Source organism: Petromyzon marinus (assembly GCF_048934315.1).
Source record: "Petromyzon marinus isolate PM22_M1 ecotype Great Lakes invasive population chromosome 77 unlocalized genomic scaffold, UKy_Petmar_22M1.pri1.0 chr77_unloc.3, whole genome shotgun sequence".
NCBI classification, from domain to species: Eukaryota; Metazoa; Chordata; class Hyperoartia; order Petromyzontiformes; family Petromyzontidae; genus Petromyzon; species Petromyzon marinus.
This window is the reverse complement of record NW_027422623.1, coordinates 276,878-302,713: the sequence shown is the minus strand read 5'-3', so window position 1 is coordinate 302,713 and position 25,836 is coordinate 276,878. Positions and strand designations below refer to the sequence as shown.

Genomic DNA, 25,836 nt, shown 5'->3' with positions numbered 1-25,836 from the left:
CACTGTCATCTGTGTTGGGAGCTGACAGGATGGCACTGTGGTGAGTGGTGAGTGGTGGTGAGTGGTGAGTGGTGGTGAGTGGTGAGTGGTGGTGAGTAGTGGTGGTGAGTAATCTCACTGTCGTCTGTGTTGGGAGCTGACAGGATGGCACTGTGGTGAGTGGTGGTGAGTGGTGAGTAGTGGTGAGTAGTGGTGAGTGGTGGTGAGTAGTGGTGAGTGATCTCACTGTCGTCTGTGTTGGGAGCTGACAGGATGGCACTGTGGTGAGTGGTGAGTGTGGTGAGTGGTGGTGAGTGGTGGTGAGTGGTGAGTGGTGGTGAGTAGTGGTGGTGAGTGATCTCACTGTCGTCTGTGTTGGGAGCTGACAGGATGGCACTGTGGTGAGTGGTGGTGAGTGGTGAGTGGTGGTGAGTGGTGGTGAGTGGTGAGTGGTGGTGAGTAGTGGTGGTGAGTGATCTCACTGTCATCTGTGTTGGGAGCTGACAGGATGGCACTGTGGTGAGTGGTGAGTGGTGGTGAGTGGTGAGTGGTGGTGAGTGGTGAGTGGTGGTGAGTAGTGGTGGTGAGTAATCTCACTGTCGTCTGTGTTGGGAGCTGACAGGATGGCACTGTGGTGAGTGGTGGTGAGTGGTGAGTAGTGGTGAGTAGTGGTGAGTGGTGGTGAGTAGTGGTGAGTGATCTCACTGTCGTCTGTGTTGGGAGCTGACAGGATGGCACTGTGGTGAGTGGTGGTGAGTGGTGAGTGGTGGTGAGTGATCTCACTGTCATCTGTGTTGGGAGCTGACAGGATGGCACTGTGGTGAGTGGTGAGTGGTGGTGAGTGGTGAGTGGTGGTGAGTGGTGAGTGGTGGTGAGTGGTGGTGAGTGATCTCACTGTCGTCTGTGTTGGGAGCTGACAGGATGGCACTGTGGTGAGTGGTGAGTGGTGGTGAGTGGTGAGTGGTGGTGAGTAGTGGTGAGTAGTGGTGAGTATTGGTGAGTGATCTCACTGTCGTCCGTGTTGGGAGCTGACAGGATGGCACTGTGGTGAGTGGTGGTGAGTGGTGGTGAGTGGTGGTGAGTGATCTCACTGTCGTCTGTGTTGGGAGCTGACAGGATGGCACTGTGGTGAGTGGTGAGTGGTGGTGAGTAGTGGTGAGTGGTGAGTGGTGGTGAGTGGTGAGTAGTGGTGAGTATTGGTGAGTGATCTCACTGTCGTCCGTGTTGGGAGCTGACAGGATGGCACTGTGGTGAGTGGTGAGTGGTGGTGAGTAGTGGTGGTGAGTGATCTCACTGTCGTCTGTGTTGGGAGCTGACAGGATGGCACTGTGGTGAGTGGTGAGTGGTGGTGGTGAGTAGTGGTGAGTGATCTCACTGTCGTCTGTGTTGGGAGCTGACAGGATGGCACTGTGGTGAGTGGTGAGTGGTGGTGAGTGGTGAGTATTGGTGAGTGATCTCACTGTCGTCCGTGTTGGGAGCTGACAGGATGGCACTGTGGTGAGTGGTGAGTGGTGGTGAGTGGTGGTGAGTGATCTCACTGTCGTCCGTGTTGGGAGCTGACAGGATGGCACTGTGGTGAGTGGTGAGTGGTGGTGAGTGGTGGTGAGTGATCTCACTGTCGTCCGTGTTGGGAGCTGACAGGATGGCACTGTGGTGAGTGGTGAGTGGTGGTGAGTGGTGGTGAGTGATCTCACTGTCGTCCGTGTTGGGAGCTGACAGGATGGCACTGTGGTGAGTGGTGGTGAGTGGTGGTGAGTAATCTCACTGTCGTCTGTGTTGGGAGCTGACAGGATGGCACTGTGGTGAGTGGTGGTGAGTGGTGAGTATTGGTGAGTGATCTCACTGTCGTCTGTGTTGGGAGCTGACAGGATGGCACTGTGGTGAGTGGTGAGTGGTGGTGAGTGGTGGTGAGTAATCTCACTGTCGTCTGTGTTGGGAGCTGACAGGATGGCACTGTGTGTCTTCCTCACCTCCTCCACCAGCTGAGCGATTCGCTCCACAGAGCCCCGAATCTCACTCACCTGCTCCTCACCACGGGGGGTCACCACGGGGGGTCACGGGGGGTCATGGGGGTCACGGGGGGTCACCACGGGGTCATCACGGGGTCACCACGGGGTCACCACGGGGGGTCACCACGGGTCACCACGGGGGGTCACCACGGGGTCACGGGGTCACCACGGGGTCACGGGGGGTCACCACAGGGGGTCACCACGGGGGGGTCACGGGGTGTCACCAGGGGGGGGCACGGGGGGTCACCACGGGGTCACGGGGAGTCACGGGGGGTCACCACGGGGTCACCACGGGGGTCACCACGGGGTGGTGGTGATGGTGGTGATGATGATGATGGTGGTGGTGATGGTGGTGGCGATGGTGATGGTGGTGATGGTGGTGGTGGTGATGGTGGTGGTGGTGATGGTGGTGGTGGTGATGGTGGTGGTGGTGATAGTGGTGGTGGTGATGGTGGTGATGATGGTGATGATGGTGGTGATGGTGGTGATGATGGTGGTGATGGTGATGGTGGTGATGATGGTGGTGATGATGGTGGTGATGGTGGTGATGGTGATGATGATGGTGGTGATGGTGGTGGTGGTGGTGGTGGTGGTGATGGTGGTGATGGTGGTGGTGATGGTGGTGATGATGGTGGTGATGGTGGTGGTGATGGTGGTGGTGATGATGATGATGATGGTAGTGATGGTGATGATGGTGAGATGATGTTGGTGATGGTGATGATGGTGATGGTGGTGGTGATGGTGGTGGTGATGGTGGTGGTGATGGTGGTGAGGGTGGTGATGGTGGTCCACCTGCTTAAAGAACTCGTCCATGAAGTCTCTCTCCATGCTGATGTTTACGTGACTCATGGTGGTCATGTCCTCACCAACATCCACCTCGTCCAACTGCACACGGCAAACAAACAACACTCACCACTACTCACCAATACTCACCACCACTACTCACCACCACTACTCACCACCACTACTCACCACCACTACTCACTACTACTCACCAATACTCACCAATACTCACCACTACTCACCACTACTACTACTCACCACTACTACTACTCACCACTACTCACCAAAACTCACCACTACTACTACTCACCACTACTCACCACTACTACTCACCACTACTCACCACCACTACTACTCACCACTACTCACCACCACTCACCACTACTAATACTCACACACGGCAAACAAACAACATTCACCACTACTCAATACCACTCACCACCACTACTCACCACTACTCACCATTCCTCACCACTACTCACCACTACTCACCACCACCACGCACCACCACTCACCACTACTCACCACCACTACTCACCACCACTCACCACCACTACTACTCACCACTACTCACCACTACTCACCATTCCTCACCACTACTCACCACCACCACTACTCACCACCACTACTCACCACTACTACTACTCACCACTCACCACTACTCCTACTCACCACTCACCACTACTCCTCACTACTCACCATTCCTCACCACTACTCACCACTACTCACCACCACGCACCACCACTCACCACTACTACTCACCACTACTCACCACCACTACTCACCACCACTCACCACCACTACTACTCACCACTACTCACCACTACTCACCATTCCTCACCACTACTCACCACCACCACTACTCACCACCACTACTCACCACTACTACTCACCACCACTCACCACCACTACTACTCACCACTACTCACCACCACCACTACTCACCACTACTACTCACCACCACTCACCACCACCACTACTCACCACTACTACTCACCACCACTCACCACCACTACTACTCACCACCACTCACCACCACTCACCACCACTACTCACCACCACTACTCACCACCACTCACCACCACTACTACTCACCACTACTCACCACTACTACTCACCACTACTCACCACCACCACCACCACTCACCACTACTACTCACCACTACTCACCACTACTACTGACCACTACTACTCACCACTACTCACCACCACTACTCACCACCACCACTACTACTCACCACTACTCACCACCACCACTCACCACCACTCACCACCACCACCACTACTCACCACCACTCACTACCACTCACCACTACTCACCACCACTCACCACTACTACTCACCACCACTCACCACTACTCAGAATCAGAATCAGAAAGGGTTTTATTCGCCATGTAAGTTCACACCGACACGGAATTTACTTTGGCAGGATGGTGCATACATTCAACATATAGGAATCTAAAATCTTAGATAAGTTTTAAACAAGTCTTACTATAATAAGGGTTAAAAGTCTAACACTAAGGGGCTGAAGTATATAAAATTAAATAAATATCGAATATAAAATAGCTTTAAGATATAATTTAAAAATACAAATAGGGAAACATAGTTAATATCAGCAACACCACTACCACTACTCACCACTACCACCACTACCACTACTCACCACTACTCACCACCACTCACCACTACTACTCACCACCACTCACCACTACCACTACTCACCACCACTCACGACTACTCATCACTACTACTCACCACTACTACTCACCACCACTCACTACCACTACTCACCACTACCACTACTCACCACCACTCACCACCACCACTCACCACCACTCACCACCACTCACCACTACTCACCACCACCACTCACCACCACTACTCACCACCACTCACCACCACCACTCACCACTACTACTCACCACTACACACCAGCACCCACAACCACTCACCACCACCACTCACCACTACGCACCACTAATCACCACTAATCACCACCACTCACCACTACTCACCACCACTCACCACCACTACTCACCACCACTCACCACCACCACTACTCACCAATACTCAACACCACTCACCACCACCACTACTCACCACCACCACTACTCACCACTACTCACCACCACTCACCACCACCACCACTCACCACCACAACTCACCACCACTCACCACCACTACTACTCACCACCACTACTCACCACCACTACTCACCACCACCACTACTCACCACCACCACTACTCACCACCACCCACAACCACTCACCACTCACCACTATTCACCACTACCACTCACAACCACCACTCACCACTCACCACTACTCACCACTACTCACCACCACTACTCACCACCACTACTACTCACCACCACCACTACTCACCACCACTCACCACTACTCACCACTACTACTCACCACCACTCACAACCACCACTCACCACTACTCACCACCACTACTCACCACCACTACTACTCACCACCACTCACCACCACCACTACTCACCACCACTCACCACCCACCACCACCATTCACCTCCACTACTCACCACCACTCATCACCACTACTCACCACCACTCACCACTACTACTCACCACCACTCACCACTACTCACCACCACCACTCACCACCACTACTCACCACCACTCACCACCACTACCCACCACTACTCACCAATACTCAACACCACTCACCCACCACCACTCACCACTAATCACCACCACTCACCCAACATTCACCACTACTCACCACTACTCACCACCATTCAACACTACTCACACAACTCACCCAAAACTCAACATCACTCACCCACCACACACTCACCCACCACTCACCCAACACTACACACCACTCACCCAACACACACTCACCCTTACACTCGACTACTCACCACTGCTCACCACTAGACTCCACTACTCACCACTACACACCACTGCACACTCCCACTGACCCACCACTCCTACTCACCCACCGCTCACCACACACTATACAATCACTACACACTATACATGAATATATGGCTCTCTTTGTGGTGAGTTTATGGGTCTCTGCGTGATGAGTCTATGGGTCTCTTTGTGGTGAGTTTATGGGTCTCTGTGTGATGAGACTATGGGTCTCTGTGTGGTGAGTCTGTGGGTCTCTGTGTGGTGAGTCTGTGGGTCTCTGTGTGGTGAGTCTGTGGGTCTCTGTGTGGTGAGTCTGTTGGTCTCTGTGTGGTGAGTCTGTGGGTCTCTGTGTGGTGAGTCTATGGGTCCCTGTGTGATGAGACTATGGGTCTCTGTGTGGTGAGTCTGTGGGTCTCTGTGTGGTGAGTCTGTGGGTCTCTGTGTGGTGAGTCTGTGGGTCTCTGTGTGGTGAGTCTGTGGGTCTCTGTGTGGTGAGTCTGTGTGTCTCTGTGTGGTGGTGAGTCTGTGGGTCTCTGTGTGGTGAATCTGTGGGTCTCTGTGTGGTGAGTCTGTGGGTCTCTTTGTGGTGAGTCTGTGGGTCTCTGTGTGGTGAGTCTATGGGTCTCTGTGTGGCGAGTCTGTGGGTCTCTGTGTGATGAGTCTGTGGGTCTCTGTGTGGTGAGTCTGTGGATCTCTGTGTGGTGAGTCTGTGGGTCTCTGTGTGGTGAGTCTGTGGGTCTCTGTGTGGTGAGTCTGTGGGTCTCTGTGTGGTGAGTCTGTGGGTCTCTTTGTGGTGAGTCTATGGGTGTCTGTGTGAGTGAGTCTATGTGTCTCTGTGTGGTGAGTCTATGGGTCTCTGTGTGGTGAGTCTATGGGTCTCTGTGTGGTGAGTCTATGGGTCTCTGTGTGGTGAGTCTATGGGTCTCTGTATGATGAGTCTATGGGTCTCTGTGTGTAAGTCTATGGGTCTCTGTGTGTGAGTCTATGGCTCTCTTTGTGGTGAGTTTATGGGTCTCTGTGTGGTGAGTCTATGGGTATCTGTGTGGTGAGTCTATGGGTCTCTGTGTGGTGAGTCCATGGGTCTCTGTGTGGTGAGTCTATGGGTCTCTGTGTGGTGAGTCTATGGGTCTCTGTGTGGTGAGTCTATGGGTCTCTGTGTGATGAGTCCATGGGTAAATGATTGAGAGAGATGGCGAGTTGAATGAGTGAGTGGGTGAGTAAATGAGTGAGTCGGGAGGTGGGTGAGTGAGTAAATGATTGAGTGGATGAGCGAGTGGGTGGATGAGTGGGTGAGTGAGTGGGTGAGTGAGTGGGTGAGTGTGCGAGTGAGTGAGTGTGCGGGTGAGTGAGTGTGCGGGTGAGTGAGAGTGCGGGTGGGTGAGTGTGCGGGTGGGTGAGGGGTGAGCGAGTGGATGAGTGAGGGGTGAGCGAGTGGGTGAGGGGTGAGTGAGGGGTGAGTGGGTGAGTGAGGGGTGAGCGAGTGGATGAGTGTGCGGGTGAGTGTGTGAGTGTGCAAGTGGGTGAGTGAGGGGTGAGCGAGTGGGTGAGGGGTGAGTGAGGGGTGAGTGGGTGAGTGAGGGGTGAGTGAGGGGTGAGTGTGCGAGCGGGTGAGGGGTGAGCGAGTGGGTGAGTGAGGGGTGAGCGAGTGGGTGAGTGAGTGAGTGAGGGGTGAGTGAGTGGGTGAGTGAGACGTGAGCGAGTGGGTGAGTGAGGGGTGAGTGGGTGAGTGAGGGGTGAGCGAGTGGGTGAGTGAGGGGTGAGTGAGTGGGTGAGTGAGGGGTGAGCGAGTGGGTGAGTGAGTGGGTGAGTGAGGGGTGAGCGAGTGGGTGAGTGAGGGGTGAGCGAGTGGGTGAGTGAGGTGTGAGCGAGTGGGTGAGTGAGGGGTGAGCGAGTGGGTGAGTGAGGAGTGAGTGAGTGGGTGAGTGAGTGAGTGAGGGGTGAGCGAGTGGGTGAGTGAGGGGTGAGTGAGTGATGGGTGAGCGAGTGGGTGAGTGAGGGGTGAGCGAGTGGGTGAGTGAGGGGTGAGACACCCAGACCCAGGCATCAAAGCCAGGCTGGAGTGAGGGAGAAGAATCTACTCCTCACCACGCCGTTCCTCACCACGCCGTTCCTCACCACGTGATACTCCTCACCACACCACGTGCCTCCCACCCAGAGACTCATAACCATAACCTATAAACATTAACACCGCACACAGACAAAGCTCCCCCAGGTAGCCTCTAGCAGGGCTGTAGGGGCAAGTGCTGATAGTGGCGAGTAGCACCACCTATGATGCACACACACAGACAAAGCTCCCCCAGGTAGCCTCTAGCTGGCGAAGTAAACACACCACACCACAGCTACACCAGCTACTCATTTTAGGCCGGGTCGACCTAGGGGAGGCCCGGGACCGGTTCAGAGAATCTTCACCGGCGGTGTTGGCCGTGAGCGGGAATCGAACTCGGCTGAGCGACCCAGCGCAGCGCAGCGCTAACCGTTGCGCCACCGCTCCCCAGACGATACAGGAAGCCCCCAACACACTCTAGACCAGTGGTGGCCGTCTTCCTCGTCTCGCTCATCGAACACCGCAAGCCGAACGCGCCGCAGCTCTACGTCGACTTCACTGACGACGAACGACGAACGACAACAACAACGAACGACACAAATTTTGTTTTAAAAAAATAAATCGTCAAGGAAAAGAGACCGAGGACTCGGGTCGCAGCCTGCGCGGCCCTACCGACCCGGGCGCGCCTTTCCCCGCGGGCCGGCTAGGCGAGGGCGGCGAGGGCCCCCCCCACACCCCGACTCCCCGAAGGCTCGGGGCCTAGCGACGCCCGCCCGACTCACGGCGTTGTTCTGACGGAGCTCCTCCAGGCGGTCCCTCATGGTGGAGGCGCACAGGCTGACGACGTGGAGCCGCTGAGGGTGGTGGTGGTGATGAGGTGGTGATGATGAGGTGGTGGTGGTGGTGGCGGTGAGAAGCGTTCTGTAAGTCTCTCTGTGGGTGTCTGTGCTGTGTGGATGGGGGCGTGTCAGGGGGTGAGGAGGGGGTGAGGAGGGGGCGTGTCAGGGGGTGAGGAGGGGGCGTGTCAGGGGGTGAGGAGGGGGCCTGTCAGGGGGGTGAGGAGGGGGTGAGGAGGGGGCGTGTCAGGGGATGAGGAGGGGGTGAGGAGGGGGCGTGTCAGGGGGTGAGGAGGGGGCGTGTCAGGGGGGTGAGGAGGGGGTGAGGAGGGGGCGTGTCAGGGGGTGAGGAGGGGGTGAGGAGGGGGCCTGTCAGGGGGGTGAGGAGGGGGTGAGGAGGGGGCGTGTCAGGGGGTGAGGAGGGGGTGAGGAGGGGGCGTGTCAGGGGGTGAGGAGGGGGCGTGTCAGGGGGTGAGGAGGGGGCCTGTCAGGGGGGTGAGGAGGGGGTGAGGAGGGGGCCTGTCAGGGGGGTGAGGAGGGGGTGAGGAGGGGGCGTGTCAGGGGGGTGAGGAGGGGGTGAGGAGGGGGCGTGTCAGGGGTGAGGAGGGGGCGTGTCAGGGGGTGAGGAGGGGGTGAGGAAGGGGGGCGTATCAGGGGGTGAGGAGGGGGCGTGTCAGGGGGTGAGGAGGGGGCGTGTCAGGGGGTGAGGAGGGGGCGTGTCAGGGGGGGAGGAGGGGGGGCGTTTCAGGGGGTGAGGAGGGGGCGTGTCAGAGGGTGAGGAGGGGCGTGTCAGGGGGTGAGGAGGGGGTGAGGAGGGGGCGTGTCAGGGCGTGAGGAGGGGTGAGGAGGGGGCGTGTCAGGGGGTGAGGAGGGGCGTGTCAGGGGTGAGGAGGGGGTGAGGAGGGGGCGTGTCAGGGGGTGAGGAGGGGGTGAGGAGGGGGCGTGTCAGGGGGTGAGGAGGGGTCAGGGGGTGTAGACGGATCAGGGGGTGAGGAGGGGAGGGGGTCAGGGGGTGAGGAGGGGGAGGAGCTATGCTAATGAGATAGAGCTGCTTCCGGCTTTCCCACGTTACGCCCTCGTTGACAACGCGTCGGTGGGGGGGGCCCAAAAGTCAGGACACATAGGGGTTGTTGTGACACAGGGTGGCCCAAAAGTCAGGACACATAGGGGTTGTTGTTGTTGTTGTGACACAAGGTGGCCCAGAAGTCAGGACACATTGGGGTTGTTGTTGTTGTGACACAGGGTGGCCCAGAAGTCAGGACACATTGGGGTTGTTGTTGTTGTGTTACAGGGTGGCCCAAAAGTCAGGACACATTGGGGTTGTTGTTGTTGTTGTGATACAGGGTGGCCCAAAAGTCAGGACACATAGGGGTTGTTGTTGTGATACAGGGTGGCCCAAAAGTCAGGACACATTGGGGTTGTTGTTGTTGTTGTGATACAGGGTGGCCCAAAAGTCAGGACACATTGGGGTTGTTGTTGTTGTTGTGACACAGGGTGGCCCAGAAGTCAGGACACATTGGGGTTGTTGTTGTTGTTGTACAGGGTGGCCCAAAAGTCAGGACACATTGGGGTTGTTGTTGTTGTGATACAGGGTGGCCCAAAAGTCAGGACACATTGGGGTTGTTGTTGTTGTTGTGTTACAGGGTGGCCCAAAAGTCAGGACACATTGGGGTTGTTGTTGTTGTTGTGATACAGGGTGGCCCAAAAGTCAGGACACATTGGGGTTGTTGTTGTTGTTGTGATACAGGGTGGCCCAAAAGTCAGGACACATTGGGGTTGTTGTTGTTGTTGTGACACAGGGTGGCCCAGAAGTCAGGACACATTGGGGTTGTTGTTGTTGTTGTTGTTGTACAGGGTGGCCCAAAAGTCAGGACACATTGGGGTTGTTGTTGTTGTTGTGATACAGGGTGGCCCAAAAGTCAGGACACATTGGGGTTGTTGTTGTTGTGATACAGGGTGGCCCAAAAGTCAGGACACATCGGGGTTGTTGTTGTGATACAGGGTGGCCCAAAAGTCAGGACACAAAGAGTTGTATTTATTTTAATTATATTAAAATTATCTTTTGAAATGTATTCATGTGTCCTGACTTTTGGGCCACCCTGTATCTCTCTAGGAATCTTTATCTTTGTGTGGGCGCTGTGCCGGTAGCCTTCATAGGCGCTGCTGCTTCTACTCGCTACTAGCAGCACTTGCCCCTGCAGCCCTGATGGAGGCTACCTGGGGGAGCTTTGTCTGTGTGTGTGCATCATAGGTGGTGCTACTCGCTACTAGCAGCACTTGCCCCGACAGCCCTGCTAGAGGCTACCTGAAAGAGCTTTGTCTTTATCTCTAGAGTGGATGTTCCAACCGAGTTTCCGCCACTCACATCTACTTTTAGCTCCTATCAATATTTACCCAACCTCGCGGAACTGAACTCGGAATTCAAATCACGCCTTGCCGATGACGATGATGCTGAGACCCGGTCTCTACTCTAGACACTGACCCTGAGACCCGGTCTCTACTCTGACACTGAGGCCCTGAGACCCGGTCTCTACTCTAGACACTGAGACCCGGTCTCTACTCTAGACACCGATCCTGAGACCCGGTCTCTACTCTAGACACTGAGACCCTGAGACCCGGTCTCTACTCTAGACACTGACACTGAGACCCAGTCTCTACTCTAGACACTGACCCTGAGACCCGGTCTCTACTCTAGATACTGACCCTGAGACCTGGTCTCTACTCTAGACCCTGAGACCCGGTCTCTACTCTAGACACTGAGACCCGGTCTCTACTCTAGACACCGACCCTGAGACCCGGTCTCTACTCTAGACACTGAGACCCGGTCTCTACTCTAGACACTGAGACCCAGTCTCTACTCTAGACACTGACCCTGACTCCCGGTCTACTCTAGACCCTGACACTGAGACCTGGTCTCTACTCTAGACCCTGAGACCCGGTCTCTGCTCTAGACACCGATCCTGAAACCCGGTCTCTACTCTAGACACTGAGACCCGGTCTCTACTCTAGACACCGACCCTGAGACCCGGTCTCTACTCTAGACACTGAGACTCTGAGACCCGGTCTCTACTCTAGACACTGAGACCATGAGACCCGGTCTCTACTCTAGACACTGAGACCCGGTCTCTACTCTAGACACTGAGTCTCGGTCTCTACTCTAGACACTGAGACCCGGTCTCTACTCTAGACACTGAGACCTGGTCTCTACTCTAGACACTGACCCTGAGACCCGGTCTCTACTCTAGACACTGAGACCCGCTCTCTACTCTAGACACTGACCCTGAGACCCAGTCTCTACTCTAGACACTGAGACCCAGTCTCTAGACACTGAGACCCAGTCTCTAGACACTGAGACCCGGTCTCTACTCTAGACACTGAGACCCGCTCTCTACTCTAGACACTGACCCTGAGACCCGGTCTCTACTCTAGACAGAGACCCAGTCTCTACTCTAGACACTGAGACCCGGTCTCTACTCTAGACACTGAGACCCGGTCTCTACTCTAGACACTGACCCTGAGACCCGGTCTCTACTCTAGACACTGAGACCATGAGACCCGGTCTCTACTCTAGACACTGAGACCCTGAGACCTGGTCTCTACTCTAGACACTGACCCTGAGACCCGGTCTCTACTCTAGACACTGAGACCCGCTCTCTACTCTAGACACTGACCCTGAGACCCGGTCTCTACTCTAGACACTGAGACCCAGTCTCTACTCTAGACACTGAGACCCGGTCTCTACTCTAGACACTGAGACCCGCTCTCTACTCTAGACACTGACCCTGAGACCCGGTCTCTACTCTAGACAGAGACCCAGTCTCTACTCTAGACACTGAGACCCGGTCTCTACTCTAGACACTGACACTGAGACCCGGTCTCTACTCTAGACACTGACCCTGAGACCCGGTCTCTACTCTAGACACTGAGACCATGAGACCCGGTCTCTACCCTAGACACTGGGACCCGGTCTCTACTCTAGACACTGACCCTGAGACCCGGTCTCTACCCTAGACACTGAGACCCGGTCTCTACTCTAGACACTGAGACCCGGTCTCTACCCTAGACACTGAGACCCGGTCTCTACTCTAGACACTGAGACCCGGTCTCTACCCTAGACACTGAGACCCGGTCTCTACTCTAGACACTGAGACCCGGTCTCAACTCTAGACACTGACTCTGAGACCCGCTCTCTAGACACCGACCCTGAGACCCGGTCTCAACACAAGTAAATAAACAGATCGTTGTGACGGCATAGAAACTTTATTTACACAAGGAGCGTGTGTGTGTGTAGTGTGTGGGTGTGTGTGTGTACTTGTGGAGGTGTTATCACCGTGGAAACACCGCCCACTGGGGAGAGACAAAGGCGGCCTGGCGTGGTGGTGGTGCTGGCCACCCACCCCCTCTGTGTGTGCCACAGTGCCGGTAGCCTTCGTAGGTGGTGGTAGCTCACCGCACTTGCCCCTACAGTCTGTTACAGGCTATACAGGGGATTCTTGCCTTTGTTATTACTTTACGCAGTGGTTGTATAAGTGTGTGTGTAGCGTGTGTGTGTAGTGTGTGTGTGTGTAGCGTGTGTGTGTAGCGTCTGTGTGTAGCGTGTGTGTGTAGCGTGTGTGTGTAGCGTGTGTGTGTAGTGTGTGTGTGTAGCGTGTGTGTGTGTAGCGTGTGTGTGTAGTGTGTAGCGTGTGTGTAGCGTATGTGTAGCGTGTGTGTGTATGTAGTGTGTGTGTAGTGTGTAGCGTGTGTGTGTGTGTAGTGTGTGTGTAGTGTGTGTGTGTAGCGTGTGTGTGTGTGTGTTTGTAGTGTGTGTGTAGCGTGTGTGTAGCGTGTGTGTGTAGCGTGTGTACGTGTGTGTGTAGTGTGTGTAGCGTGTGTGTGTGTGTGTACGTGTGTGTGTGTAGCGTGTGTAAGTGTGTGTAGCGTGTGTGTGTATGTGTGTGTACGTAGCGTGTGTAGCGTGTGTGTGTAGCGTGTGTGTGTAGCATGTGTACGTGTGTGTAGCATGTGTAGCGTGTGTGTGTAGCGTGTGTGTACGTGTGTGTACGTGTGTGTGTAGTGTGTGTAGCGTGTATAGCGTGTGTGTGTGTAGCGTGTGTGTGTAGCGTGTGTGTGTGTGTACGTAGCGTGTGTAGTCACAGCTACGCTGCGCTACGAACCCGGCTAAGACCCAAGTTCGATTCCCGAACTGAGTGCAGTAAACATCGCCACTGGGGGGGGGAGAGACAAAGGCGGCCGGGCGTGGTGGTGGTGGTGCTGGCCACCCACCCCCTCTCCCCTCTGTGTGCCACAGTGCCGGTAGCCTTCATAGGTGGTGCTACTCGCCACTAACAGCACTTGCCCCTGCAGCCCTGCTAGAGGCTACCTGGGGGAGCTTTGTCTGTGTGTGCATCATAGGTGGTCACGTGACTTAGGTGGTCACGTGACGTGGTTCCGACTCATTCATTGCCCTCCTGGCGGTCCTTCATTGCGACCTGGGCGGAGGGAGAGGTGGGGGGGAGGAGGGGGGGAGGAGGGGGAGAGGTGGGGGGGAGAGGGGCAGGTTTTGGGTTGATTATTAAAAACAAGACCCACTCATTATGAACACCCACCCACTCACCCACCCACCCACTCACCCACTCACTCACCCACCCACACACTCACTCACCCACCCACACACTCACTCACCCACCCACACACTCACTCACCCACCCACACACTCACCCACCCACTCACACACCCACCCACCCACTCACTCACCCACCCACTCACACACCCACCCACACATCCACTCACCCTCTCACCCATCCACTCATCCACTCACCCACCCACTCACCCCCTCACCCACCCACTCACCCCCTCACCCACCCACTCACCCCTTCACCCACCCACTCACCCCGTCACCCACCCACTCACCCCATCACCCACCCACTCACCCCGTCACCCACCCACTCACCCCCTCACCCACCCACTCACCCCCTCACCCACCCACCCACTCACCCACTCAACCACTCACTCACCCACCCACCCACCCACTCACCCACTCAACCACTCACTCACCCACCCACTCACCCACCCACTCACCCACCCACCCCCTCACTCACCCACCCCCTCACCCACTCACCCACCCCCTCACCCACCCACTCACCCACCCACCCCCTCACCCACCCACCCACCCACTCACCCACCCACCCACTCAGCCACCCACCCCCTCACCCACCCACCCCCTCACCCACCCACCCCCTCACCCACCCACCCACTCACTCACCCACCCCCTCACCCACTCACCCCCTCACCCACCCACCCACTCACTCACCCACCCCCTCACCCACTCACCCCCTCACCCACCCAGCCGCTCACCTTGAACCTCTCCTCCAACAGCGACACCTCTGATATGAGGTCTGTGACTGCGTTGGTGAAGGCCTCCTGGGGGCTGTAGTCCGATGTGGTCTGCACCCTCACCACCACCTTGTGCTCCAGGGGGTGAGGCACCTTGTAGCCTGCAAACAGCACCTGGGGGTCCTTCAGGAGCTGCCTGGTAGGGTAGGGGGACACGGTGGGTTACACAGAGCCTTGGTCTGGCTCTGTGAGTCTCAGTGATTAACACTGAACCCTGTGGGAGTCTTAGTCTGGCTCTGTGAGTCTCAGTGATTAACACTGAACCCTGTGGGAGTCTTAGTCTGGCTCTGTGAGTCTCAGTGATTAACACTGAACCCTGTGGGAGCCTTAGTCTAGCTCTGTGAGTCTCAGTGATTAACACTGAAACCTGTGGGAGTCTTAGTCTGGCTCTGTGAGTCTCACTGATTAACACTGAACCCTGTGGGAGTCTTAGTCTGGCTCTGTGAGTCTCAGTGATTAACACTGGAGCTTGTGGGAGTCTTAGTCTGGCTCTGTGAGTCTCAGTGATTAACACTGAACCCTGTGGGAGTCTTAGTCTGGCTCTGTGAGTCTCAGTGATTAACACTGAACCCTGTGGGAGTCTTAGTCTGGCTCTGTGAGTCTCAGTGACTAACACTGAACCCTGTGGGAGTCTTAGTCTGGCTCTGTGAGTCTCAGTCATTAACACTGAACCCTGTGGGAGCCTTAGTCTGGCTCTGTGAGTCTCAGTGATTAACACTGAACCCTGTGGGAGCCTTAGTCTGGCTCTGAGTCTCAGTCATTAACACTGGACTCTGTGGGAGTCTTAGTCTGGCTCTGTGAGTCTCAGTGATTAACACTGAACCCTGTGGGAGCCTTAGTCTGGCTCTGTGAGTCTCAGTGATTAACACTGAACCCTGTGTGAGCCTTAGTCTGGCTCTGTGAGTCTCAGTGATTAACACTGAACCCTGTGGGAGTCTTAGTCTGGCTCTGAGTCTCAGTGATTAACACTGAACCCTGTGGGAGCCTTAGTCTGGCTCTGTGAGCCACCAGTCATTAACACTGAACCCTGTGGGAGCCTTAGTCTGGCTCTGTGAGTCTCACTGATTAACACTGAACCCTGTGGGAGCCTTAGTCTGGCTCTGTGAGTCTCACTGATTAACACTGAACCCTGTGGGAGCCTTAGTCTGGCTCTGTGAGCCACCAGTGATAATTTAACAGTGAGACTTATCCTGTGTGTGTGAGACTCATCCTGTGTGTGTGTGTGACTCATCCTGTGTGTGTGAGACTCATCCTGTGTGTGTGTGTGAGACTCATCCTGTGTGTGTGTGAGGCCTACGTGAGCCTCATCCTGTGTGTGTGTGTGTGAGACTCATCCTGTGTGTGTGTGAGCCTCATCCTGTGTGTGTGTGAGACTCATCCTGTGTGTGTGAGACTCATCCTGTGTGTGTGTGACTCATCCTGTGTGTGTGTGACTCATCCTGTGTGTGTGTGTGTGAGACTCATCCTGTGTGTGTGAGACTCATCCTGTGTGTGTGTGACTCATCCTGTGTGTGGGTGACTCATCCTGTGTGTGTGTGACTCATCCTGTGTGTGTGAGACTCATCCTGTGTGTGTGTGACTCATCCTGTGTGTGTGTGACTCATCCTGTGTGTGTGTGAGACTCATCCTGTGTGTGTGTGTGAGCCTCATCCTGTGTGTGTGAGACTCATCCTGTGTGTGTGTGTGACTCATCCTGTCTGTGTGTGAGACTCATCCTGTGTGTGTGAGACTCATTCTGTGTGTGTGTGAGACTCATCCTGTGTGTGTGTGTGACTCATCCTGTGTGTGTGTGAGACTCATCCTGTGTGTGTGAGACTCATTCTGTGTGTGTGTGAGACTCATTCTGTGTGTGTGTGAGACTCATCCTGTGTGTGTGAGGCTCATCCTGTGTGTGAGACTCATCCTGTGTGTGTGTGAGACTCATCCTGTATGTGTGTGACTCATCCTGTGTGTGTGTGTGAGACTCATCCTGTGTGTGTGAGACTCATCCTGTGTGTGTGTGACTCATCCTGTGTGTGTGTGACTCATCCTGTGTGTGTGAGACTCATCCTGTGTGTGTGAGACTCATCCTGTGTGTGTGTGTGACTCATCCTGTGTGTGTGTGACTCATCCTGTGTGTGTGTGTGACTCATCCTGTGTGTGTGTGTGTGAGACTCATCCTGTGTGTGTGTGAGACTCATCCTGTTTGTGAGACTCATCCTGTGTGTGTGAGACTCATCCTGTGTGTGTGTGACTCATCCTGTGTGTGTGAGACTCATTCTGTGTGTGTGTGACTCATCCTGTGTGTGTGTGAGACTCATTCTGTGTGTGTGTGTGACTCATCCTGTGTGTGTGAGACTCATCCTGTGTGTGTGTGAGACTCATCCTGTGTGTGTGTGAGACTCATCCTGTGTGTGTGTGTGACTCATCCTGTGTGTGTGTGACTCATCCTGTGTGTGTGTGAGACTCATCCTGTGTGTGTGTGTGACTCATCCTGTGTGTGTGAGACTCATCCTGTGTGTGTGTGAGACTCATCCTGTGTGTGTGTGTGACTCATCCTGTGTGTGTGTGTGACTCATCCTGTGTGTGTGAGCCTCATCCTGTGTGTGTGTGACTCATCCTGTGTGTGTGTGTGAGACTCATCCTGTGTGTGAGACTCATCCTGTGTGTGTGTGTGAGACTCATCCTGTGTGTGTGTGTGAGACTCATCCTGTGTGTGTGTGACTCATCCTGTGTGTGTGTGAGACTCATCCTGTGTGTGTGTGTGACTCATCCTGTGTGTGTGAGACTCATCCTGTGTGTGTGAGACTCATCCTGTGTGTGTGTGACTCATCCTGTGTGTGTGTGAGACTCATCCTGTGTGTGTGTGACTCATCCTGTGTGTGTGTGACTCATCCTGTGTGTGTGTGTGTGACTCATCCTGTGTGTGTGAGCCTCATCCTGTGTGTGTGTGACTCATCCTGTGTGTGTGTGTGAGACTCATCCTATGTGTGACTCATCCTGTGTGTGTGTGAGACTCATCCTGTGTGTGTGAGACTCATCCTGTGTGTGTGTGTGTGACTCATCCTGTGTGTGTGTGACTCATCCTGTGTGTGTGTGAGACTCATCCTGTGTGTGTGAGTCTCATCCTGTGTGTGTGTGAGACTCATCCTGTGTGTGTGTGACTCATCCTGTGTGTGTGTGCGACTCATCCTGTGTGTGTGTGTGAGACTCATCCTGTGTGTGTGTGACTCATCCTGTGTGTGAGCCTCATCCTGTGTGTGTGTGTGTGTGACTCATCCTGTGTGTGTGAGACTCATCCTGTGTGTGTGTGTGTGACTCATCCTGTGTGTGTGTGACTCATCCTGTGTGTGTGAGACTCATCCTGTTTGTGAGACTCATCCTGTGTGTGTGAGACTCATCCTGTGTGTGTGAGACTCATCCTGTGTGTGTGTGAGGCCTACGTGAGACTCATCCTGTGTGTGTGTGACTCATCCTGTGTGTGTGAGCCTCATCCTGTTTGTGAGACTCATCCTGTGTGTGTGTGAGACTCATCCTGTGTGTGAGACTCATCCTGTGTGTGTGTGAGACTCATCCTGTGTGTGTGAGCCTCATCCTGTTTGTGAGACTCATCCTGTGTGTGTGTGAGACTCATCCTGTGTGTGAGACTCATCCTGTGTGTGTGAGACTCATCCTGTGTGTGTGTGAGACTCATCCTGTGTGTGTGTGTGAGACTCATCCTGTGTGTGTGTGTGACTCATCCTGTGTGTGTGTGTGAGACTCATCCTGTGTGTGTGTGTGAGACTCATCCTGTGTGTGTGTGACTCATCCTGTGTGTGTGTGAGACACATCCTGTGTGTGTGAGAGACTCATCCTGTGTGTGTGTGAGACTCATCCTATGTGTGTGACTCATCCTGTGTGTGTGTGTGACTCATCCTGTGTGTGTGTGTGAGACACATCCTGTGTGTGTGAGAGACTCATCCTGTGTGTGTGTGAGACTCATCCTGTGTGTGTGTGACTCATCCTGTGTGTGTGTGAGACTCATCCTGTGTGTGTGTGAGGCCCTCACGCCCGGATGATGTTTCCCAGGGTGTGGTCCTCCTTGTTGATGGTGAAGAGGCAAGCGTTGGGGACCTTCGTGTCCTTGGTGATGGTGATCCTGGCACACAGACAAAGGTCCCCCAGGTAGCCTCTAGCAGGGCTGTAGGGGCAAGTGCTGCTAGTGGTGAGTAGCACCACCTATGATGCACACACAGACAAAGCTCCCCCAGGTAGCCTCTAGCAGGGCTGTAGGGGCAAGTGCTGCTAGTGGCGAGTAGCACCACCTATGATGCACACACACAGACAAAGCTCCCCCAGGTAGCCTCTAGCAGGGCTGCAGGGGCAAGTGCTGCTAGTAACGAGTAGCACCACCTATGATGCACACACAAAGCTCCCCCAGGTAGCCTCTAGCGGGAGAAGAGACGCAGACTTCACACAACCAGCAGCAGCAGCAGCAGGCGTCAGGGATGGGACTCCACGACCTCCTGCGTACCAGGCGAGGTGGTTAACATCTCAGCCTCTACCAGCGAGCCGGTGTGAAACTCCCCACCCACCCCCTGGCCTGCAGGAGACCCGGGGCAGTGAACGCTGACCGCCTTCGACTCGAGCAAAAATCATTCGACTTTATATAAAACACACACACACATTCTACTGGGTCTTTCGGTAGAGTCACGTAGGTAGGAAAACGTGGCTTTACCAAGAGAACCCACACTATAGGAATAGGTTTTACCCTTTTAACTGGCACAAAACTGACACCTTTATTCAAGGCATCACGTTTGCAATAACCACAACACAAGCAGTCAAAAGAACCCACACTCTTTGCTTTTACTGGGTAAAGTCACGTTGGTGGAAAAAAATAAAATAACAAAAAATCACACGACGTTTCGGCCACAACACAAGCGGCCTTCATCAGGTGAAGGGACCGGACTGTCTGGAGGACAGCGCTGGAGTGAGAGAAGCCAGGCTTAGATCGCGACCTTTAAGCTGTGTGAGAAGAAAAAGACCAAGCGCCTTGACAAAGGAATTAGCATAGAATTTAGCATTGAAATGGCTCATGGAAATAGCTAAGTTAAAGTATACACATCCGCAGAGGTACCCCTTGACAAAGGAATTAGCATCGAATTTAGCATTGAAATAGCTAAGTTAAAGTATACACATCCGCAGAGGTACCCCTTGACAAAGGAATTAGCATCGAATTTAGCATTGAAATAGCTAAGTTAAAGTATACACATCCGCAGAGGTACCTCTTGACAAAGGAATTAGCATCGAATTTAGCATTGAAATGGCTGAGCGATTATGAGGGTGAGTATGGATGGGTGAGTATGGATGGGTGAGTATGGATGGGTGAGTATGGATGGGTGAGTATGGATGGATTCCTTGCAGGCACGAAAGCTTCAAATGAAGATTTACAAAAAAAACTTAAATCGTAAACATTTAACCCCGACGCCCGCGGCCTAGTCGCGGCCCGCAAGCCTCGGCGCTCGCCTGGATTTGCTACCGGAGTCGCGCGCTCTCAGTCGGCGGGACGGGGTAGCCGGGGCAGGCCTCCCCCCGCCCACCCCCCACTTAGCCGAGGTTGAGGTGCAAACCCGCAAACGCGCGCGCAAAAATATAAATCCATCTTTCGCTCACTTCTTCTCGCCGTCAAAGAGCAGGAACGACTCGAATGCCGGCGGCGCGTTCATGGTTTAAACGTCGCCCTCGTCGTAGAGAGAAACTCTTTAAACACAAAACCTCGTCTCAGTCAAAAGTCGACTCGACAGAAAACCTCCCAAACAGAAACGTCGCTCGCGCTCGCACGCGCGCGCTCTCTCACGGCCGGGTTCAGTGGAGGCGGAGGTGACGTCAAACCGTGACGGTTGGGTGGGCAAAGGGGGGGACGTGACGTCACAGCGCCGTCGGAAACCGCGGCCCATGACGTCAAACCGTGACGATTGGGGGCAAAGGGGGGGACGTGACGCCACAGCGCCGTCGGAAACCGCGATCCATGACGTCAAACCGTGACGGTTGGGGTAAGGGAGGTGGAGGGGGACGTTCCGTCACAGCGCCGTCGGAAACCGCGGCCTATGACGTCGAACCGTGACGGTTGGGGTAAAGGAGGGACACGTGACGTCACCGCGCTGTCGAAACCCGCGGCGATGACGTCACCCACTTGTTGCGCAAAGGGGAGATTTGACGTCCCCGCACCGTCGAAACCGTCCCGATGACGTCACCCGCTGGTTGGGTAAGGGAGCATGTGACAGGCTCGTCATATCTGCGATGATGGCGTCACCTACCCCCCCAAACGTGGCAATGACGCCATCGCCTTTTATGGCTTTACGGCGTGTGACGTCACAACGGGCAAAGAAACACAACGCCGTGACGTCACTCGCTCCAAGCGCTATTTTAAATGAACGCGGCTCATGCGGAGACAGGAAACCTTGGGGCCGTTCATAAATGACGTCACGCACCGGGGGGGGGGCGGTCAGACATTTGTGACGTGACGTGTGACGAGGGGGGTTTGAGAAATGTGACGTCACATCAAAATGCGCAACTTTAAATATAGACACGTTCTACTTAATTAAATACTTTTTTATATTGTTGGTTATATCGGTAAAGTCACCACGTAGAAGGGAAACAATAAAATAATAAAAATATAAAACAATAAAATAATAAAAATATATAAAACAATAAAATTCTCACGGCGTTTCTACTGCAACGCAAGCAGCAATCATCATCAGGTGGTGAAAACCATCAGGTGGGGAAAACAATAAAATAATAAAAATATATAAAACTATAAAATTCTCACGGCGTTTCTACTGCAACGCAAGCAGCAATCATCATCAGGTGGTGAAAACCACGGCAATAATTTTTTTTTAAAGTGGCGTTTTTATTTTTAAACGTTAGCACCACGGAGAGCGATTTTGGCAGTCATTCAGATGGACGAGTCCATCTATAGTCTTAGATCTTTCGGTAAAGTCACGTTGAAGGGAAACAATAAAATATAAAACAATAAAATAATACAAATATAAAAAACAATAAAATTCTCACGTTTCTACTGCAACACAAGCAGCAATCATCATCAGGTGGTGAAAATCACGGCAAGAATTGTTTATTGTTTTATATATTTTTATTACTTTATTGTTTCCCTTCCACGTGGCGACTTTACCGACAGAACCAGCACACCTGATCAGGTGTGTCGGTTTGCAAACCGACACACCTGATGATGACCGTTTGAGTTATGGTCGAAACGTCGTGAGAATTTTTTATTGTTTTTATATATATTTTGTTATTTTGTTGTTTCTCTTCAACGTGACTTTACCGAAAAAACTAAGAATATGAATTACTGCAGTCACGAAAGCTTTAAATCAAAATTTAAGTAGAACGTGTTGTCTATATTTATTTAAAGTTGCGTATTTTGGTGTGACGTCATTCCTCAAACACCCCCACCCCACCACTAAGTGCGTGACGTCATTTATGAACGGCCCCCAAAGTGACGTAGGTATGAAATAAAAAAAATCTCGACGTTTCGGGCGCAGCAGGAGCGGTCGTGATTTATTTCATTATTTCTAGCCACGTGACTTTACCTGCAGCGATGGCGACCTTCGAATCCAGAGGCCGTCTGGATCGGCGATCCATGTCGCAGTTTGTGCAAATGTCGTGACGTAGCAAACCCTCCACCACCACAGCCAATCAGGAAGGGTCAGTGTCACGTGACGGTTCATGACGAGTCACAGCACGAGTGTATGGTGTAGTGCATCATGTAGTGTAGTGTATAGTGTAGTATATCATGTAGTGTAGTGTATAGTGTAGTGTACAGTGTAGTGTGTAGTGTATAGTAGTGTATAGTGTAGTGTATAGTAGTGTATAGTAGTGTAGTGTATAGTGTAGTATAGTAGTGTATAGTGTAGTGTGTAGGATATAGTGTAGTATATAGTGTAGTGTATAGTGTGTAGTAGTGTAGTGGTGTGTAGTGTAGTGCATCATGTAGTGTAGTATATAGTGTAGTGTATGGTGTAGTGTATAGTAGTGTAGTATATAGTGTAGTGTATCATGTAGTGTAGTGTATAGTGTGTAGTGTATAGTGTAGTGTACAGTGTAGTGTACAGTGTAGTGTATAGTGTAGTGTGTAGAGTATAGTGCAGTGTGTAGAGTGTAGTATATAGTGTAGTGTATAGTGTAGTTTATAGTAGTGCATCGTGTAGTGTATAGTGTAGTATAGTGTAGTATAGTGTGTAGTGTATAGAAGTGTATAGTGTATAGTAGTTTATAGTGTATAGTAGTTTATAGTGTGTATAGTGTGTAGTGTATAGTGTAGTGTGTAGTGTATAGTAGTGTATAGTAGTATATAGTGTAGTAGTGTATAGTATAGTAGTGTATAGTGTATAGTAGTATATAGTGTAGTGTAGTAGTGTATTATAGTGTAGTATAGTAGTTTATAGTGTAGTGTATAGTGTAGTGTATAGTAGTGTATAGTGTAGTGTATAGTAGTGTATAGTGTAGTGTATAGTGTAGTATAGTAGTGTACAGTGTAGTGTATAGTGTAGTGTAGTAGTGTATAGTGTATTATAGTGTAGTGTACAGTGTAGTGTACAGTGTGGTGTATAACAGACAGGAGAACAAAGTGGACAGTGAGCAGCTCCACATCCATTCAGCCGCGACGGCTCGAAATCACTTTCTTATAGCCGTCTGTCAGGTACGTTCACATCGCGTGTGTACGTGAGTGTGAGTACGTGTGTGTGTGTACGTGTGTGTACGTGAGTGTGTGAGTGTGTGTGTGTACGTGAGTGTGTGTACGTGAGTGTGTGTACGTTCACATCGCGTGTGTACGTGAGTGTGTGTGTGTACGTGTGTGTGTACGTGAGTGTGTGTGTGTACGTGAGTGTGTGTACGTTCACATCGCGTGTGTGCGTGAGTGTGTGAGTGTGTGTGTACGTGAGTGTGTGTACGTGAGTGTGTGTACGTTCACATCGCGTGTGTACGTGAGTGTGTGTGTGTACGTGTGTGTGTACGTGAGTGTGTGTGTGTACGTGAGTGTGTGTACGTTCACATCGCGTGTGTGCGTGAGTGTGTGTGTACGTGAGTGTGTGTACGTGTGTGTGTGTACGTTCGTGTGTGCGCGTACATGCCTGTGTGTGCGTACATGCGTGTGTGGATACGTACGTGTGTGTACGTGCGTGTGTGTGCGTACGTGCGTTTGTGCGTACGTGCGTGTGCATGCGTGTGTACGTGAGTGTGTGTACGTGAGTGTGTGTGTACGTGAGTGTGCGTGTGTACGTGCGCGTGTGTGTGTGTAAGTCTGGGGAGTGGTTAGTGCGACGCTGCGCTACGAACCCGGCCACCCCAGTTCGATTCCCGCTCACGGCCAACACCGCCAGTGACAGCGATTATCTGAACCGGTCCTGGGCCTCCCCTAGGTCGACTCAGCCTCAAATGAGTACCTGGGGTAGCGGTGTGCAGTAAACATCGCCACTGGGGAGAGACAAAGGCGGCCGGGCGTGGTGCTGGCCACCCACCCCCTCTGTGTGTAGCCACAGTGCCGGTAGCCTTCATAGGTGGTGGTAGCTAACAGCAGCACTTGCCCCTACAGCCCTGCTAGAGGCTACCTGGGGGAGCTTTGTCTGTGTGTGTACATCATAGGTGGTGCTACTCGCTACTCACAGCACTTGCCCCTACAGCCCTGCTAGAGGCTACCTGGGGGAGCTTTGTCTGTGTGTGTACATCATAGGTGGAGCTACTCGCCACTAGCAGCACTTGCCCCTGCAGCCCTGCTAGAGGCTACCTGGGGGAGCTTTGTCTTTTGCTCTACGAACAGCGCGTAGCCAGGCGTGCGAGCGTCCCACGCTCCACCCCACCCCTTCCCCGCCTGGCCCGTCAACCCCGGCCGCCCGCAGAGCCCTCGGCGTGAGCCGGCACCGAAGCGACGCTCCCAGCGTCCGCTCCGTCCATGGCGAGTGAAAGGCGCCGTCCAAACTTAGCCCCCAGCTCCTCCATCCACACCCATCCCCCTTCACCCGTGAGCCATGCGAGGGAGGGGAGGGGGGAGGGGTGGGAGGGAGGGTGGGAGGGAGGGGAGGGAGGATGACGGTGATGATGACGCTGGTGACGTCAGTATAGATGATGACGTCAGTATAGAATCTATACTGACGTAATCATCCATACTATAGATGACGGTGATGTCAGTATAGATGACGTCAGTATAGATGTCAGTATAGATAACGGTGATGATGTCAGTATAGATGATGATGACGCTGATGACGTCAGTATAGATGATGACGTCAGTATATAATCTATACTGACGTCATCATCTGATAGTGCGCTGTTTTTGAGTTGTACGCCTTTTGGCGTCTTCTGGTCCAACACCAATGGAGACTTAAGGGCTCTAAGAAAAGCCGTCTCGGGTGTGGACCAATCAAATTCAAGGACATTACCAATATTATTATCAGAGTTGTCTTTTTTGTTTGCATTTTGACTGCTTGTGTTGTGGTTTTTGCAAACATGATGCCTTGAATAAAGGTGTCAGTTTTTGTGCCAGTTAAAAGGGTAAAAACCTATTCCTATATCTTGTTTCTGGCAAAGGAGGTCTCATAATGATGTCAGTATAGATGACAGTGATGACGTCAGTATAGATGATTGTCAGTATAGATGATGGTGATGACGTCAGTATATATGATGACGTCAGTATATATGATGACGTCACCAAACTACGGCCCGTGACGTCAGTCCATCAGGCCCGCCGACGGTACTCGGATTTGGTTGATAAAACGAATGGAAAACAACACGTTGATACAATTTAAACATTACGTTTAGAATACTCGGCAGATCTTCACGCGTGCGGAGACCTCCTCACTGCTATGCGCCTTAAGTGTACTATTTTAATAATGTTACATGATGGTGTCTAGATGTTCTCGTTCATCGTGACGTCTGCTTATTTCACGCCATGCCAA

At 53.1% G+C, this 25,836-nt stretch overlaps 2 protein-coding genes across 2 annotated transcripts in view; both read right to left on the bottom strand.

Moving 5' to 3' along the window:
• The window catches only part of LOC116937357 (syntaxin-1A-like), a 138,481-nt gene extending 129,802 nt beyond the window's left edge, over nt 1–8,679 (bottom strand). The window contains exons 1-3 of the mRNA XM_076058614.1: nt 8,483–8,679; nt 2,781–2,873; nt 1,901–2,000 (exon numbers count right to left, since the gene is read on the bottom strand). Of these exons, the coding sequence (XP_075914729.1) occupies nt 1,901–2,000; nt 2,781–2,873; nt 8,483–8,521 (232 nt within the window). The 5' untranslated portion in view covers nt 8,522–8,679. The remainder of the gene's footprint in view (nt 1–1,900; nt 2,001–2,780; nt 2,874–8,482) is intronic.
• Nucleotides 8,680–12,777: 4,098 nt separating this feature from the next.
• LOC116937358 (DNA-directed RNA polymerase II subunit RPB11-a) lies at nt 12,778–20,775 on the bottom strand. Its single transcript, XM_032944429.2, has 4 exons — nt 20,543–20,775; nt 18,939–19,028; nt 14,873–15,047; nt 12,778–14,007 (listed from the first exon to the last, which is right to left on the bottom strand). Exons 1-4 carry the CDS (start codon nt 20,593–20,595, stop codon nt 13,972–13,974), a joined length of 354 nt encoding a protein of 117 aa, XP_032800320.1. The 5' UTR covers nt 20,596–20,775; the 3' UTR covers nt 12,778–13,971.
• Nucleotides 20,776–25,836: the final 5,061 nt, after the last annotated feature.